Raw genomic sequence first — 14107 nt, 5'->3', positions numbered from 1 at the left:
GGTAAAACTGCAATAACTTCATAACATTCAAAAGAAGCTGTTGTGGGAAAAAAACACTAGAGCAGCACCATCAAGACACGGACCATTAGACCAAATCCCCCTTTCACCCACAGGAAGAATTGTGTGGTTAGTCATTCAAATAGTTCAGTTTTAGACTGCAACATGTAAACATTGTCACTTTGTTCACCATGAACATGTGTCGACAAGTGTCCATCTGTTTTCCAAAGAAAGTCCCATTTTCCCCATAATTTGTATCACAGGAAACCACGAACACTTCTGGGGTGATTACAGACATATCCTCAAATGACCAAACAGAACACACAAAAATGTTTGTCAAATTATTTCTTTATTTAGTAAAGAACAAACTAGATGTCATTTTAGGAATATGTTTTTTTATTGCATGCACAACATCGGGACATTGTACCTGTAACTCAGTTGAAAGTCACTTATGAGATGCAGGAAGTGTCTTTGTGCATCCAGCGGATAAAACAAAAAAAATGTAATATTGAGTTCTGTGCAATTTTATAACAGTCTCCTCTAGAAGGCAGGGTTGGCGTTCCTCCCGCCTCTCTTCCACATGACGTTCAGGCGCAGAGCACGTCTGTGACTTGCATTAACTGATCCTCACAGCGACGAGTCATTCACTGCACCTTCTCCTGCTTTGTCGCCAGTTCCATTTCATTGGCTGTTGTCGTACTCTCTTCTGGGGGTCGACATGCTGGCGTCTGGATCGGTTTATGAGAATACCTGGTATTTTTTTTTGAGGAGTGGTATTGTCTCACGGCCTGTGTGACATCAGAAGCAGTCCACTGGTGATGGATCAGAGCATCCCGCAGGGTGAAGGGTCCGTCTCTCGTCCGTCTAACTCCTTTACACACTGCAGTGCTGCGCAGCTCGAGTCCTATTTCATGCACGACTTTGCACAAATATCGCTGAGTTTCATTCAAGCACTGCACCTCTGTAACAACAGAGACGTAAATATCAGTCAGTATCCCTAAATGTTTCAAATTATTGAATGGGGTTTCCTGTGTGCTCAATTCAAGGTTATTTACCTAAAGTAAAGTTGGGGGGCTGGAAGTGAACGCAACGCAAGCCGGTCAAAATAGGCTGTGATTTCCCCTCCGGGCCCAGTAACCCGTGCACAGCCATCTCATAGGCCTCCTGTGAGCGCATGTCCACTTTGGAATACCTTTATACGAAAAGAGTCAAAGTCATCTCATATACAAATAACAACTTTTCTGAAAATAGCTTTGTGGACTGATCATGTGTGCATGCAGAAGTACAGCACAGTGCAAAACAATCAATGAAAAGGAACTTAAGTATATATACATTTTATGTTTATAGAAATGTAAAAAGATGAGGTTTATTTACATCAACAATGCCTTTTGATTGGCTCCCTCCAGCATCGCTAACACTTTGTCCAGCTTGTCCTGTGTGATGTGACCTATTGAACACAACAATATTTAAGGGTGAGAAACTGACTGAAGTAAGGTTACATTTAGTTCATCCAGTGATGAATAAATAGTGTCCTCCATTTGAAAGCTGTAAATGTAGCAAAGGCAACTATTGTATGCAACTATTAGAATGCTAGATTTAATAATGCAATCATTTAAAAAGGTGCAATAAAACGGAGCGAATGGCATCGAGACATTATTGAATATCAGTAGTGATCTAACTGAAACAATTATTTCTGATAAAGGCGTTGCTTTAGATACAATTCCGTTTGAATTTGTAACAGACTCAGCTCTTGAAACGGGTAAAAAAAAAGTAAGCTGTCATACCGTAAGTGGACCTTTCCACAACGCTGCCTTTGTGAGAGAAATCATCTGTTGCCGTCCCAAATTCGCCCTCCAATGTGTAATCCTGTAAATCTCAAATGGCATTTAACCTGTGAATATTGTGTCCTCATTGCATCCGATGTAAAACCAGCAGAAATGTTAAATTACCCTTGTGACTCGTGTTCCGTAGAGATCATTCAGAGCCTTGTTCCCATTCCCGACACCGAGAACTAAAAAAAAACATTGTGAATATTGAAAGACTTGGTTATGTAAACAAAACAGGGTCTGAAACAAAGTTAAGGTTTAAAATCATACCCAGAACACCCGAAGAGAACGCGTCCAGGCGATGTCCTACTCCAACTCGCACACGCTGGAATTCAGGTCCAGACACTAAAACATACAGAGGAAATACATTTGAATGCCTTGTATACATTCAATTCACAAAGACAGAACACGGTTTATTATAACATCTACAACAACAACAAAAAAAAATTCCAAATGTTAAACCTGAAAAACAAGAGTACTTTGAAAACACTTAGAACTACATTCAAGTTTTTTATTTATTTGAACTGATCAGGATTATTTGTGAGAAGAAGCAAACCGTTGATTCCCTTTAAAAATATTTGTATTGTAAGTAAAATTTGACTTGGCCCCTCATACTAATCCCTCAACAAGCATTCGTTATGAGCATGTGGTGTTAATAGCGTAGGCTACTTGGTGACCTTGCAGTCAATGTAACTTATTTAATAAAATAAACTACACATGAAAGTCTTTTTTTTAGTACTGCATTAACAAATATCCATCATGAGTCGTGAGAGCAGAGGGCATTACATGAGAGGCCCTGGTGTGGTGACGCGTCTGCACAACAAGCTGGTGAGCAGGTCGAACCATGTTGCAGAGAACACATACCCAGAGGGTGCTGGGCCAAGGCTGGCACAGTCGCCGCAGACAGAGTGAGTCCCTTGGGTGCTTCGGTCTCACTGACAGGGTGCGCCAAGAAGCGCACCTCCTGCGGAAGTGGGGGGCGCGGTGCGGCGTTTAAACCTACACGGAGCACGCAGAGGTGACAATAGGACACAGTGATGCACAGGGAATCCAAGGTGAGAGATCGAGGAGTCTCGTTATTAAATGTTATGCATGCAACAGTTAATGGGCAGCTAAAGGGCAGGACAATAACGCCCCAGGGGGTACAATGTTAAAGATACGCTGTGTGTTCACCTTTAAGAAGATTGGTCTCGATGCTGTCCCGAACCAGTTTCCAGTGGACTCCAGACGGTTTGTACACACAAAACAGACCCTCTAACCTCCGAAACATCCGGTTAGCCGGAGTAGCCATTACGTTAGCAATCAGGACGTTCCTTTTTCTTTAGCAACTTTAATGATAGAAGGTCAGCTCCCTTACATCTATTAAAACTATTTGACAGGAAGAGTCTGTTTTCAGCAGCTTTCGCTCCACATGCGCGGTGTCCTTTGCGCATGCGTACATCGCTGAGAGACGTCATTTATGGCAGCTCCCTTTTGAACATACCGCCGCCAGCTGCACCGGAGGTATAAACGCAATGCGGCTTCTGCTACTGCACAGCTAGCTATATTTAAAGCCACCACGGGGGAAACTGTTAGCGGACATTCGTTTTGTTGGAAAAATCGGTGTGGAATAAGCTAATTTGACTGATTTGGGGGAGGGTTGAAAAGGTAAATCAAACAAGGGGAATGGACTTCGAAAGAGGTAAACGACGACGGTGACAGCTGCCGTAAAAAGGACCAGCGAAGAAGACAGCTTAGCTAGCTGCTAAGCTAACTGTTACTATGCCCTGTGCAAAAGCTGGCAAGCAGCTAAATATCTAAACACGTAACGAATGTAAACGCAGCTAATAACATAAAATATCGTATCATGATGGTACAAAGCACACGAAGATTTTACGTAACGTAAACCAGATATATTTTTTATTCTGCTCAGAACTTGTAACCAAGACGACCGTGGCGATAGCCAGTCGGTAACGTCAAGTGTCGTAACGTTGCTTGTGTGTAATGATGAGGGTTGGCAGGGATTTGAAATGAACCTTGTTTGATCATCTGTAACGTTTAGCAGAGCACAGCGTTGTCCGCTTCACTGGGGCTTAAGTCACGAAAGCAATTATATGTAGTAGCTAGTTGCTCCTGTGTCTTGGTGGTGTTTTAGTGAATGCTCGTCTACTGTCAGACTGCTATTACTGGGACGGTGAAACAACTTAAAGGGGTTGTTCAATGACGTCTCCAGACATTTAGAGGATGTTAACACAATTTTCTCTTTTCATTTGCAAAGTCCAAATTGGCATTGGAGGATTCTGATTTTAAACAGCAGATGGCGTGTTGAGCTATTTTCAATGCATGTAATGCAGATGCATCCTATTCATTGGGTTAGAAGTGTCAATAGTGACACCAGCATTGAAGTTTCATCACGGTACCGTCCTATTATTGAGCTTACAGTTGTAATATTGTGTCTTCAATATCTCTTAAGAAAACTTTATTACACATCACCTTTTGCAGAATGGAATGCATTTGAACCTTTATCATTTTTATTGGTACTTGATATATCAAAACCAGGGCTTTTCCTATGACATAATTATAACTTTACTATGTAGAATTAATTTTTTTAACTAGGCACTATATTGTAACAGGACAATTATAGTGCAATACACTATATAGTGACTACTCAACCATTTTAGACGCATGCTGTCATCTAGGTCATATCCAAAAGAAACATCCTGTTCACTCATTTCATATCTTCTCTCAAGTTTTGCTTTGACACTAATCGGTCTCATGTCTGTGCGTCTAGGTGCGATGCGAGCTACTCTGCGCTGGGTGTTATGGGATGTGAAAGACACCCTGCTGAAGGTGCGTGCGTCTGTAGGGGAGCAGTATTGCAAGGAGGCAGAACGAGTGGGCCTGAACATCAGTCCTGTGGAGGTTGAAGCTGCTTTCCGCCAGGCATACCGACACCATTCCAGCAGATACCCAAACTACGGCGTCTCTCAGGGCCTGGATGGACGGTCTTGGTGGGTGGCCGTGGTGCGGGACACTTTCTCCCAGTGCACGGTTCAGGACCCAGCCCTGCTAAATGCGATGGCTCACAACCTTTATCAGAACTTCTGCAAGGCAGAGAACTGGGAGGTGAATTACTGACGACACGTGGCATACACATCAAATAAATGCTTATTTTTAATAGGTTAGTCATCGTGTTAAATTGTCTTTTTGCAAAGCATTTTGTTGTGCATTACTGTCTGCTCTTCATATTAATGTTTATAGTCGTGAATGAAGAAGCACAGAAAATCCCCTCATTAATGTTTCATGATTTTAGGTATTTCCAGACTCAAAGAAGACCCTGGAGACATGTTCTTCTCTAGGACTGGAGCTGGGGGTGGTATCAAACTTTGACAGCCGTCTAGAAGAGATCCTTCACGTTTGCGGCCTGCGTTCTCACTTCAAGTTTTTGATTACTTCAGAGGAAGCAGGCATAGCGAAGCCCAATCCAGCCATCTTTAAACAGGCACTGCAGAAATGCGGAGTGCTAGCTGCTAATGTAGCTCATGTTGGGGACCACTATGTGAATGATTACCTCGCCTCTAAGTCTGTGGGCATTCACGGGCTCCTTTTAGACCGATGCAACCAGCACAACACAGCGTCTGTTCCTGCAGAGCATCGGCTCCGCTCCCTGGAAGAGCTGCCGTCGCTGCTTCAGCAGCAAATGCTGTAATGCCGAAAAGTCATGGACCCTAAAAGCTACCTGAGAGGGCTGTAAACCACTTAGGATCTCTCTTTAAATACCCCTGGCTATTTTGGTCAAGAATTTTGATTTAGCACTGCATATTAAATATTCAAATATAAAATAGATTCTATACTTTTTTTTTTAAATTCACGCACACACACACACACACTGCTGCAGTATACACTCTACTGTTCTCTGCCAAAGAGGGAATAGAGGAGGGGCCTCAGCACACAGCCCTGTGGGACACCGGTGTGGAGGATGAGGGTTGAGTGGGCAGCTGCCTGAGCCAGTGACAGGTTAAAGATGTCAGTCGGGACCGCAGTCAGCTGCACAGCACAGTTCTTGAGCAGGCGTCCGGGGAAGCCATCCGGGCCAGCAGCCTTACGTGCGTTGATCCGGCTCAGTGCAGCGCACACGTCGTGGGGGAGTGTGAGAGGCTGGTGGTCTGCGGTGAGCTGAGCCTAGATGTCCACCTCCTGGTTGTCCTCGTCGAAGCGAGCGTAGAAGCTGTTCAGCTCGTCAGGGAAGGAGATTGTTACCGCTTTGTCAATAAAGTAGAAGCAATAAATATTAGAACTATTTATCTATCCTTGGTATAATAAACAATACCTGGAGCATTACGGTCTTTACCTGTCCTCTTTTCTAGTAAAAGATCTCCACAAATTATTTGTTTGGCCTCGGTCATTTGTGAGAGAGTGAGAATATGTTTAAAATCCCAGGACAAGGAAAGGTACGGTTGTCATAATTTGAGGTTTAAATTGAACAATTATTTGTTTCCAATCTGTGTTGATGTATAACACAAACATATATACATTGAAGGTTATTGGCTAATGTAAATGTTCATCCTTACTGGACTCCCAATGCGATTCCACTGTAAACAATGTTTAGTCCTCATTCTTGGTACAAAGTAAAAGAATAAAGGTCAGCTCTACCTATACAAGGCTTTAGCCACATGAGGTAGTTTATCTAAAAAAACTTTAGTCATCTGTTCAAATAAGGATAATTGAAACATGTATGAAATTAAGTCATTTCAGATGCCCTAGATGCTCAGCCTGCAGTGTAATAGCAGCTTTTCATGTGATTTGGGTGGACTGACCCTTTAAATAAAGCTCTGAGCTTTCGTCTTGATTTGTTTCAGTGCTTAGCAGCAAAGAGAACAAGGCAGGGTTGCTTAGCCCTAATGCTTTTGTAAATACTCTTATTTCAAACCATCTGGTCAGAGGCAGATACTGTGAATGTTGGGCTGAGGATCAGAAGGGACAGAACAAGAGGCAAGCAGAGGGAGAAGAACCCAAATGTTATTGCAATTCAAAGCAGAGCTGCTCCACTTATGGGAAATAAGGATTGACACGGGTCCAACTCACATGTAAAGAGAATTTCCTGACGTTAAAAACACATCCACCTAGTGTCACAAAATGTAAAGCTACTCCGTCTTTAACAAGTTCTGATTTGACGACATTCATTTTTCTTTGAATCAACTGGGAGGAAAAAGGCTATTTGTTTCCCCTTGCTCTCCTTTGTATGTTAAAGGCTATTGTGTGTCTTTAGGAAAGCGCCCAGCAGAGCTGCTTATTTCAAAGCTGGTTTAGTAGCTCAGCCGACGGCTCTAAAGAGCTCCACAGAAATCCTATTGCAGACATAATGGGATCGTAAATCAAAACGAAGCTCCTCATAAGAAGAGCGAGAGGGAAGGAGCATCATGTCATGAGGGAATATCTCATCCCAACGGCACGCAATGGGCATTTTAAACAAGATGAACAGACGCAGTCCTGCACATCCAACAAAGGCTTGAACATGAATAGGTGTAGATTCCGTTGACTCTGAAAGACAAATAAACTGAATGGCAATATGGAAGAGGGCTAAAACATTTCCTTCAGCTATAAAAGCACTCTGGAGGGATGGGGTCTTTGTTGCAGTTGTGTCCCCCGGGTTCAGAGTTGCCATTTTTGTGTCTTGAGATATTCAGTGGAAGAGAAAAATAGGAGCAGAGAGACAGAAAATCAGGGTATTTAAAGAGCGAGGAAGAGCACCAGATGTGAAAAGAAGGTCACACGATGAATCGGGAGACGGAGCAGCAGTTAATAAGCATATGAATAGAAAAGTAGGCGCACATGCACGGTCATTTTTAATTTCTTATTGGAAAACAATCACAAATAGTAAATACTTTCCAACTGTGAAAACATAAATTCTGGCAAAGTAATCGGTTAATGCATGAAAAGATCACCTTTTTGTATTGACACATATATACACATTTAACATTTCAGTGTCTTTTTTCTTTTTCTTATTTACACATAAGTGCAAAACAATAACATTTCCTGAATGTAAAAATATTCACATTCTGTAAACAAAGACAAGTATAACACCCCCTCAGAGTATTTTGGGCATATACCATCACATTCATTCTTTATTCTTTTTTGTTCCGTCTTATCTCACAAAGCGCACACACACTTTATATACCAGTCAATTTGCATTCACCTTTTTGTATTCCCTTCCCGATTATTACTACTAAGATTATTAAATATTACGCTTTAAATGAACCCTCGAAGGCGCTTTCTCTCTTTAAGGTGTATGACTTCAAAAGCTGAGGCAATGCTATAACACACCACTTGAAATTAAACGTGTTTAGTGTTCTTTAAAAGTAGAAACTGTGATATTAGGGCGTGATTCGGTGGACGTGAACAAACTGCGTGCCCCTTTCATTCAGTGCTCATTCAGGCATACTTAGAAAGTGTATTTGGCATCTCTCATTAAGTGGACACTTTTCAATTGACTACATTATACAATAAGTGCAGTTTTTTTGTATGAGCAGCTAGCAAAGCTTGCAGAGAAGTGAAACAATACAATAGGACTGTGGAATAATGTGACAGCCAGCGTGTGCGTGTGTCCAGAGAGTTATAGCTTGCAAAAGAAAACACCTCGTATGCATGGACGCGTTCAAATACAGCTCAGGAATAAAAAGTAAAAACTGACAAATATTTCAGCTTCAGTAGCAACGCTGGAGTTATCAAACCGTCAAAAATCATATTGGAACAATTATACGTTTTGTGTGTTTAACTATTGTTCGAATCCTTGGATTTTTATCCATTAGCGGTTGTCAGTCCATCTCACAATTCCTACTTCTGTTGTGTGAAGTGAGTTCCCTCAGTTTTCCCTCCCACCATCATTTCCAATAAATGTCATGTGTGATTGTAGAATTCTCATTAAAAGTGGTCAAAGTTAGTAAAAGACAAAAGATAGGAATTGGCGTCTTACGACTTAAATGAACTATTGTCCCGCAGATCAAAATAAACACTTTTCCATCCACGCAGGATGATTAATGGCCTCGGATATATTTCCTTGCACCTCCATGAACAAAGTTCGGCACGCGGAGCTCCTCCTGTGGAGGACGTGGAGGCGGCTTCCACCTCAGAGCTTCAAACTGTTGCAGTTCTGCGTGTTTCCACAGAGCGGAAGTGAACACGTCCCTACGGGGCTTTCGGTCCACAGTGCCGGTTGGTGGGGGAAAAAAAAAAGAAAAGAAAAGAAAACTGCCATCGAGCATCTAACCAGCAGGCCTACCTCTACCACAATGACGGCAATGCTTCTTCGCCGCTTGCCAGGTGCGCTTGATCTGAACGCCAGTTTACCCCTCTGGATGATTTGTAGGCCGGATGAGTAAAACTAAAACGCGCCGTGATGCAAGCGGCGCCGGTTCCGCCAATCTGTCTTCTCAAACCACTGAAAGGAAAACAACAAACAGGTTGGTTTGTTGAGGATCAAAGAGTGTTAAATAAAAGGGCTGAAATTATTGTAGATCTCCATTGTTGTCAACAAATCCCATCCGTCTTGGAGTTTCCAACATCTGATTGACAGTTGATTCCTCGAAGCTCCATTTCTTCTCCAAATTAATATAGTTAATATCTAAATTTTATAGTCAAACAATGTATTTTTGACCTGTGGTTAAGGTTCAAATGGGCTCGGCACTGAGAGAAAGAGCATGGAAGTTGCAAAGTAAATGAGAAATACGGTGAACTTTCATAAATAAAGTACCACTCTCAGAAGGATGGCCGGATGCTCCGTGCTTCTCGGCGATGTAGTAGTGATGCGCGCGGCTCCGCCTGCGGCATTCATGCGTCCACCAGCAACTGCACAAGGGAAAACTCAAAATCATAAAAACCCTGAAAGTCCTCGACATGGTCATCGCGTCGCCCCTTAGAGACACAAGTCTCACATTGCTGCATAACGCAAACAGTTTATTAGCCACAGTCCCAGAAAACATGAATTATATAATTTGTTAAAAAAATAAAGATATGCCACAAAATGCTACTCACTGTAAAAGAGTACACAACACCATGATGAAAACACACCCGATCACACACAACACCAGCACAGTGGCCACCGTCTGTTTTCTGTGATTAGTTGCTACCACAGCGAGCAGGTCTGCATGCTCACACCTCATCCCGACAAAGCCCGGGTGACACCTGCAACAATATAAAATCAGGTTATCAAAGTATTAGCAGCTAATTAGTAGAGATCCAATAACAGGCAGAATTGTTGAGGAATCCCAACACTTGTAGTTTGTTTGTAAAAATCCAATTTAATTCAATTTCACTATGTTGATGTCATGTACCTGAGAAAGAAAACCGCTTAAGTATTCTTTTTCAGATGATTGAAAATGACTAATAAAAGATCCACACATAAGCAGGGAAAATCCAAGGGGGGCAGCTTCACGTGAACTTTAATTAATGTCTAGATATGTATTATGTTTTTATCAAGTTACTATATAAAGACTTAATTCATTGCAATCATTTAAAGGTACCGAGTGGTGCCCACTGCTTATCCGCGTGTTCGCAGTATTCCCAGTTCCGACATTCTAAAGTGAACAACAACACTTGGCATTTTCATGGTAGACAGCGAGGACTCACACGCATGCAGGCGCCTCCTCTAATATCAGGAAGCGACATGTGCCGTGGAAGCAGAAGTGTCTGTGGGAGTCCGGACAGTCGTCAAAATGAGACCGAACAGCCGCCGCCACAAACTCTGTGAGGATGCAAGACGAGATGTTGCTGACATTTCAGAGATTTACAGAAGACTTTTGAATGATCATCGCTGATGTTCCCCACTGAAAGCATCTATTGATGTTTAGGTGGGTCACATGAAGGACGAATTTGTCCAAAAACAAAACATGAGACAGGTGAATATCATAATTGGTTTTATAAAAGAAAAAACATACATAAGCCCGCGGAGACCTTATACAATGGCGTGCACTAAATCCTAAAGCTGACGCCCACGCCACCAGCGTCAGGCTGAAGCCTTTTGTCATCAGCTGCATGTGGATTTCTGGTGGCTTATTTCTCTCACTGTACCTGGGAGGGACAATTAAGAGTCAAGAAAAGTCCCGGCGGGACGTTACAAAACATGTCCACCAACCCATATTATTAAGCAGATCCATCTAGCAGAAATGAAACCGGACTTTCTTTCTTTCTTTTTTAGAGCAACCATCTCAGTTTTCACTCTGACAAAACAACCAAACAAGAGTATCCGATTAAAGGGAACACCCAGAAAAAGAAAACAACCCAAAAAAACAGGACATTTCTTCCACGCAAGCTGTACAGTCAGAAAAATTCCTAAATAACGGACTCAAACAGAAGGCAGTGTTCCCCCAAGCAGTAGAAACAGATGCACAGTGTTGCAGGGTGGGGAGGAGGACAAACACGCAGACAGATAGCTGCATTACAGTCACACACACTCCATTCCAACGGTAAAGAGGCTTTTTGGATTCCAGCCTATTGTCTCCTTCTTTCAGACTCTGTGAAAGCCCTCTGTTGTCCCTGAGGCATCTGCCTACCAACCCCGATCTCTTTTCCATAGGATTTCATCCAGTGGAACGAGAGGAGCATCAAAACAGAACTCAGCTTTTAGGGCGCGTAAATGAAGGCCTTTTCAGACCAGAATTCAAGGCGCGCCGCTTATCTGACATCGCCGTGTGCCGCTCATGATCTTGAATTTAGCTCAATTCACGCCCTCACTCACGCCAAGCGAATCGATTATCGGCGAGTGCCGGGCCGGCCTCATGAGTCGGTGCACGGCAGGGCGACGGGAACCTCGACGGGGGGGGGGGCTTTGAGGACTGCGGCTGTGGAGCCGACGCTGAAGTGAGAACGGATGAGGGGCGACAGTGATTGGCGAGGGCAAACTCTCTCCTCTGTCGCTGAGACTTACTCTTGACAGGATGGACGGTGGTTGTGACTCCGCCGCCGTTTGCTGCGGAGCGGTTGGCGTTCGGAGCACCGGTGGAGTTTGCATCAATGGAAATACTGGCTTCAGTCGTTTTCAAGCTGCTCGGTCCAAATGTAAAGAGGGAACCTGTAGAGAAGGAGGGAGGGGGGACAGCTGTTAACATATGACATGGTCCTAATTTGAAAAATATAGAAATAAACAAGTCGCCGGAGGAATACAACATCAGAGTAAGCCCACCGGCCGTGGAAGCAACACTGCAGCGAGAGTGGATAAAGCTCCTCAGGGGATTTGGGAGGAGGAAATACAGGCTTATTTTTGTGCGAGACGGTTTGACAACGAGCTTGAACCATCCAGTTGCTTTTTGACACAAACTGGGCCGAGACTTACTTTTAACCGCGGGGACGTTACTTGTTTTAGTGGGCGCAACGGTTGTGGTGGTCGCGCTTCTGCTGCCGGTTGTTGCCGAGCTGCTTGCGTTTGTTGCACCAGTGGAGTTCGTATCGATGGAAACGCCGGCTTCAATAATTGTTGAATTGCTCGGCCCTGCTCCGAATGTAAAGAGGGTACCTGCAGAGTGGGAAATAAACTGCTGGTTATATATAGAAATAACAACATATCCCTGTTGGAATATCATAACAATAGTACAAAAGAGTTCACTGTAAACTCACCATCGAGTACCATAGACATACTAAAAGTACCTATAGGAATATAAAAAATAAATATTATTGTAATTGTCTTTCAAGGGGACCCAGCTATTACATACCGTGCTGGATGAACAACCTGAGGGTTACTGCCACTAGTCTGCCCCTGTGCAGCTATGATCATGCGTGATATCGATGCTTCATTGAGCAACTACACAACAATAGTAACAGGGTCAAGCATTCACTAAAAGGATGAGTCCAAAGCACTATAAATACACACAGCAGGTCCTGTGAAGACATGCAATCACAACTAGTTAGAATCCTTACAGCGCACACAGAAGACGTGTTTATTAAAAAAAACAAAAAGAAAGAAATTATGATTTCAGACAATAACAATTTATAATAAAGAAACCGATTAAAATTACACTTTAGTTTGATTAAGTGAAGAACACCACCAACCACAGTGAGGTTCACATGGAGGAGCAGTGATTGAAGAAACACATTCAGGAGTGTTATACTTGCAAATCATGGAATGATCCAGCGAATTAACAAACAAAAGATCCAAACAGGGGACAACACCGGGGAACTTTATGTTTTCAGAGCAAGACAACGCAAAATGCAAATCTGTTTTTTCCTGCAAAGTGTCCTACTCACCGCTTATGAGAAAAATTGTATCCCAGAAAATCCGAGTCATCATGACGACTTGACGCTCTGAACTAATCAGCGTTGACGTGCAGCTTCTCCGAAATGCGGCCGAGTGTTAAGAAACCACATTGCGACCATGAGCCCGGCGATCACACAGCAGACCCGGCGGCTCCGCGCGCTCACACGCATCCGATGGGCCGGCGGACAGAAGTGATTGTTGTCCAGTGTTTTTGTTGTTGTTGTTTTCGCTTTGCTTTTCTTTTCTTTGCTTTTTTGGGAGGGCCAAAAGCAAGGGAGTCTTCAGCTGGATGTCCGATGTCTGTTCAATTGAGGAAACCTGTGTAATCCTGTCAAACGCGAACCAATTATAAACAGAGAGGGGAGGGGTGAGCGGAGGGGGCGTCATCTCATTGTGACCTAAACGCGACACTTTTTATTCAATATATAAGGTGATTTATTCAGGTAGTGTGTCTTCTTGCTCCATAACTAAAAGCAAAAAATATTATAATGTACCCATAAACCTATAACTATATCAACACTTAAATTGTAACATAACAAAGTAACATAAAGTATATGATTATTGATGATTATGATTTATCTTTGTGATTGTTTTATTGTAAAGATTTCATCTTCACCTTTATTGAAACAATTTATGTTATTGTTTTAATTGTTACTATTATAGGCATTGTATGTTTTTTTTAATTAAATATGAAACGTCTTAACATGACGCACTTTGACTGTTATTTTACAGACTGAAACAGACTCGGACCCTTAATCATAAAGAGAACATGTAATATTTTTTTCTGCCCTTTTTTTTTTCAGCCTGCGTCTTACTGGCGTGTTGCTTGTGAACACTGTGGGAAGGTTGGATAGAAAAGCTGTTCACATACACGGATGCTACAGCCGCCAGGTGATTTGCAAAAGCCCCTCTTGACCTTCGAATTGACCTTTTGCAAAGCCGCGCCTCTTTCCCACCGCTACTCCTTGGAGTCACCATGGAGCGCACACCGTTACTCACTGCACTCTGTGATATACTGTCTATTTGCTGGAAACATAAATAAAAGGGATTCCAGTGTCAA

The 14107-nt window shown here is 42.8% G+C and overlaps 3 protein-coding genes across 12 annotated transcripts; 1 reads left to right on the top strand and 2 right to left on the bottom strand.

Annotated features, from left to right (window-relative positions):
- Positions 1 to 327: 327 nt before the first annotated feature.
- On the bottom strand, positions 328 to 3275 carry trub2 (TruB pseudouridine (psi) synthase family member 2). Its single transcript, XM_040203271.2, has 8 exons — positions 2997 to 3275; positions 2688 to 2822; positions 2094 to 2168; positions 1947 to 2008; positions 1782 to 1863; positions 1372 to 1444; positions 1053 to 1189; positions 328 to 958 (listed from the first exon to the last, which is right to left on the bottom strand). Exons 1-8 carry the CDS (start codon positions 3112 to 3114, stop codon positions 642 to 644), a joined length of 999 nt encoding a protein of 332 aa, XP_040059205.1. The 5' UTR covers positions 3115 to 3275; the 3' UTR covers positions 328 to 641.
- Positions 2725 to 6139, top strand: hdhd3 (haloacid dehalogenase-like hydrolase domain containing 3). Of its 4 annotated transcripts, none has more exons than XM_040203275.2 (3): positions 2725 to 2878; positions 4594 to 4928; positions 5116 to 6139. In XM_040203275.2, the coding sequence occupies exons 2-3, from the start codon at positions 4599 to 4601 to the stop codon at positions 5509 to 5511; spliced, it is 726 nt and encodes a 241-aa protein (XP_040059209.1). In that variant the 5' UTR covers positions 2725 to 2878; positions 4594 to 4598; the 3' UTR covers positions 5512 to 6139. The 4 variants fall into 4 exon arrangements, with proteins under 4 accessions (XP_040059209.1, XP_040059210.1, XP_040059207.1 ...); XM_040203276.2 differs by lacking the exon at positions 2725 to 2878 and adding an exon at positions 3208 to 3326; XM_040203273.2 differs by lacking the exon at positions 2725 to 2878 and adding an exon at positions 3327 to 3504.
- A 1486-nt stretch (positions 6140 to 7625) lies between these two features.
- On the bottom strand, positions 7626 to 13391 carry tgfa (transforming growth factor, alpha). Of its 7 annotated transcripts, none has more exons than XM_040203268.2 (8): positions 13038 to 13378; positions 12411 to 12440; positions 12130 to 12309; positions 11725 to 11868; positions 10428 to 10542; positions 9834 to 9983; positions 9553 to 9647; positions 7626 to 9240 (listed from the first exon to the last, which is right to left on the bottom strand). In XM_040203268.2, the coding sequence occupies exons 1-8, from the start codon at positions 13078 to 13080 to the stop codon at positions 9233 to 9235; spliced, it is 765 nt and encodes a 254-aa protein (XP_040059202.1). In that variant the 5' UTR covers positions 13081 to 13378; the 3' UTR covers positions 7626 to 9232. The 7 variants fall into 7 exon arrangements, with proteins under 7 accessions (XP_040059202.1, XP_040059204.1, XP_077948115.1 ...); XM_040203270.2 differs by having other exon boundaries at positions 12151 to 12309; XM_078091989.1 differs by having other exon boundaries at positions 9870 to 9983; positions 13038 to 13353.
- Positions 13392 to 14107: the final 716 nt, after the last annotated feature.

The sequence above is a fragment of the Gasterosteus aculeatus genome, chromosome 17 (genome assembly GCF_964276395.1).
Source record: "Gasterosteus aculeatus chromosome 17, fGasAcu3.hap1.1, whole genome shotgun sequence".
Classification (NCBI taxonomy): domain Eukaryota; kingdom Metazoa; phylum Chordata; class Actinopteri; order Perciformes; family Gasterosteidae; genus Gasterosteus; species Gasterosteus aculeatus.
The sequence above is the reverse complement of the archived record's forward strand: the minus strand, read 5'-3'. Positions and strand labels throughout refer to the sequence as shown.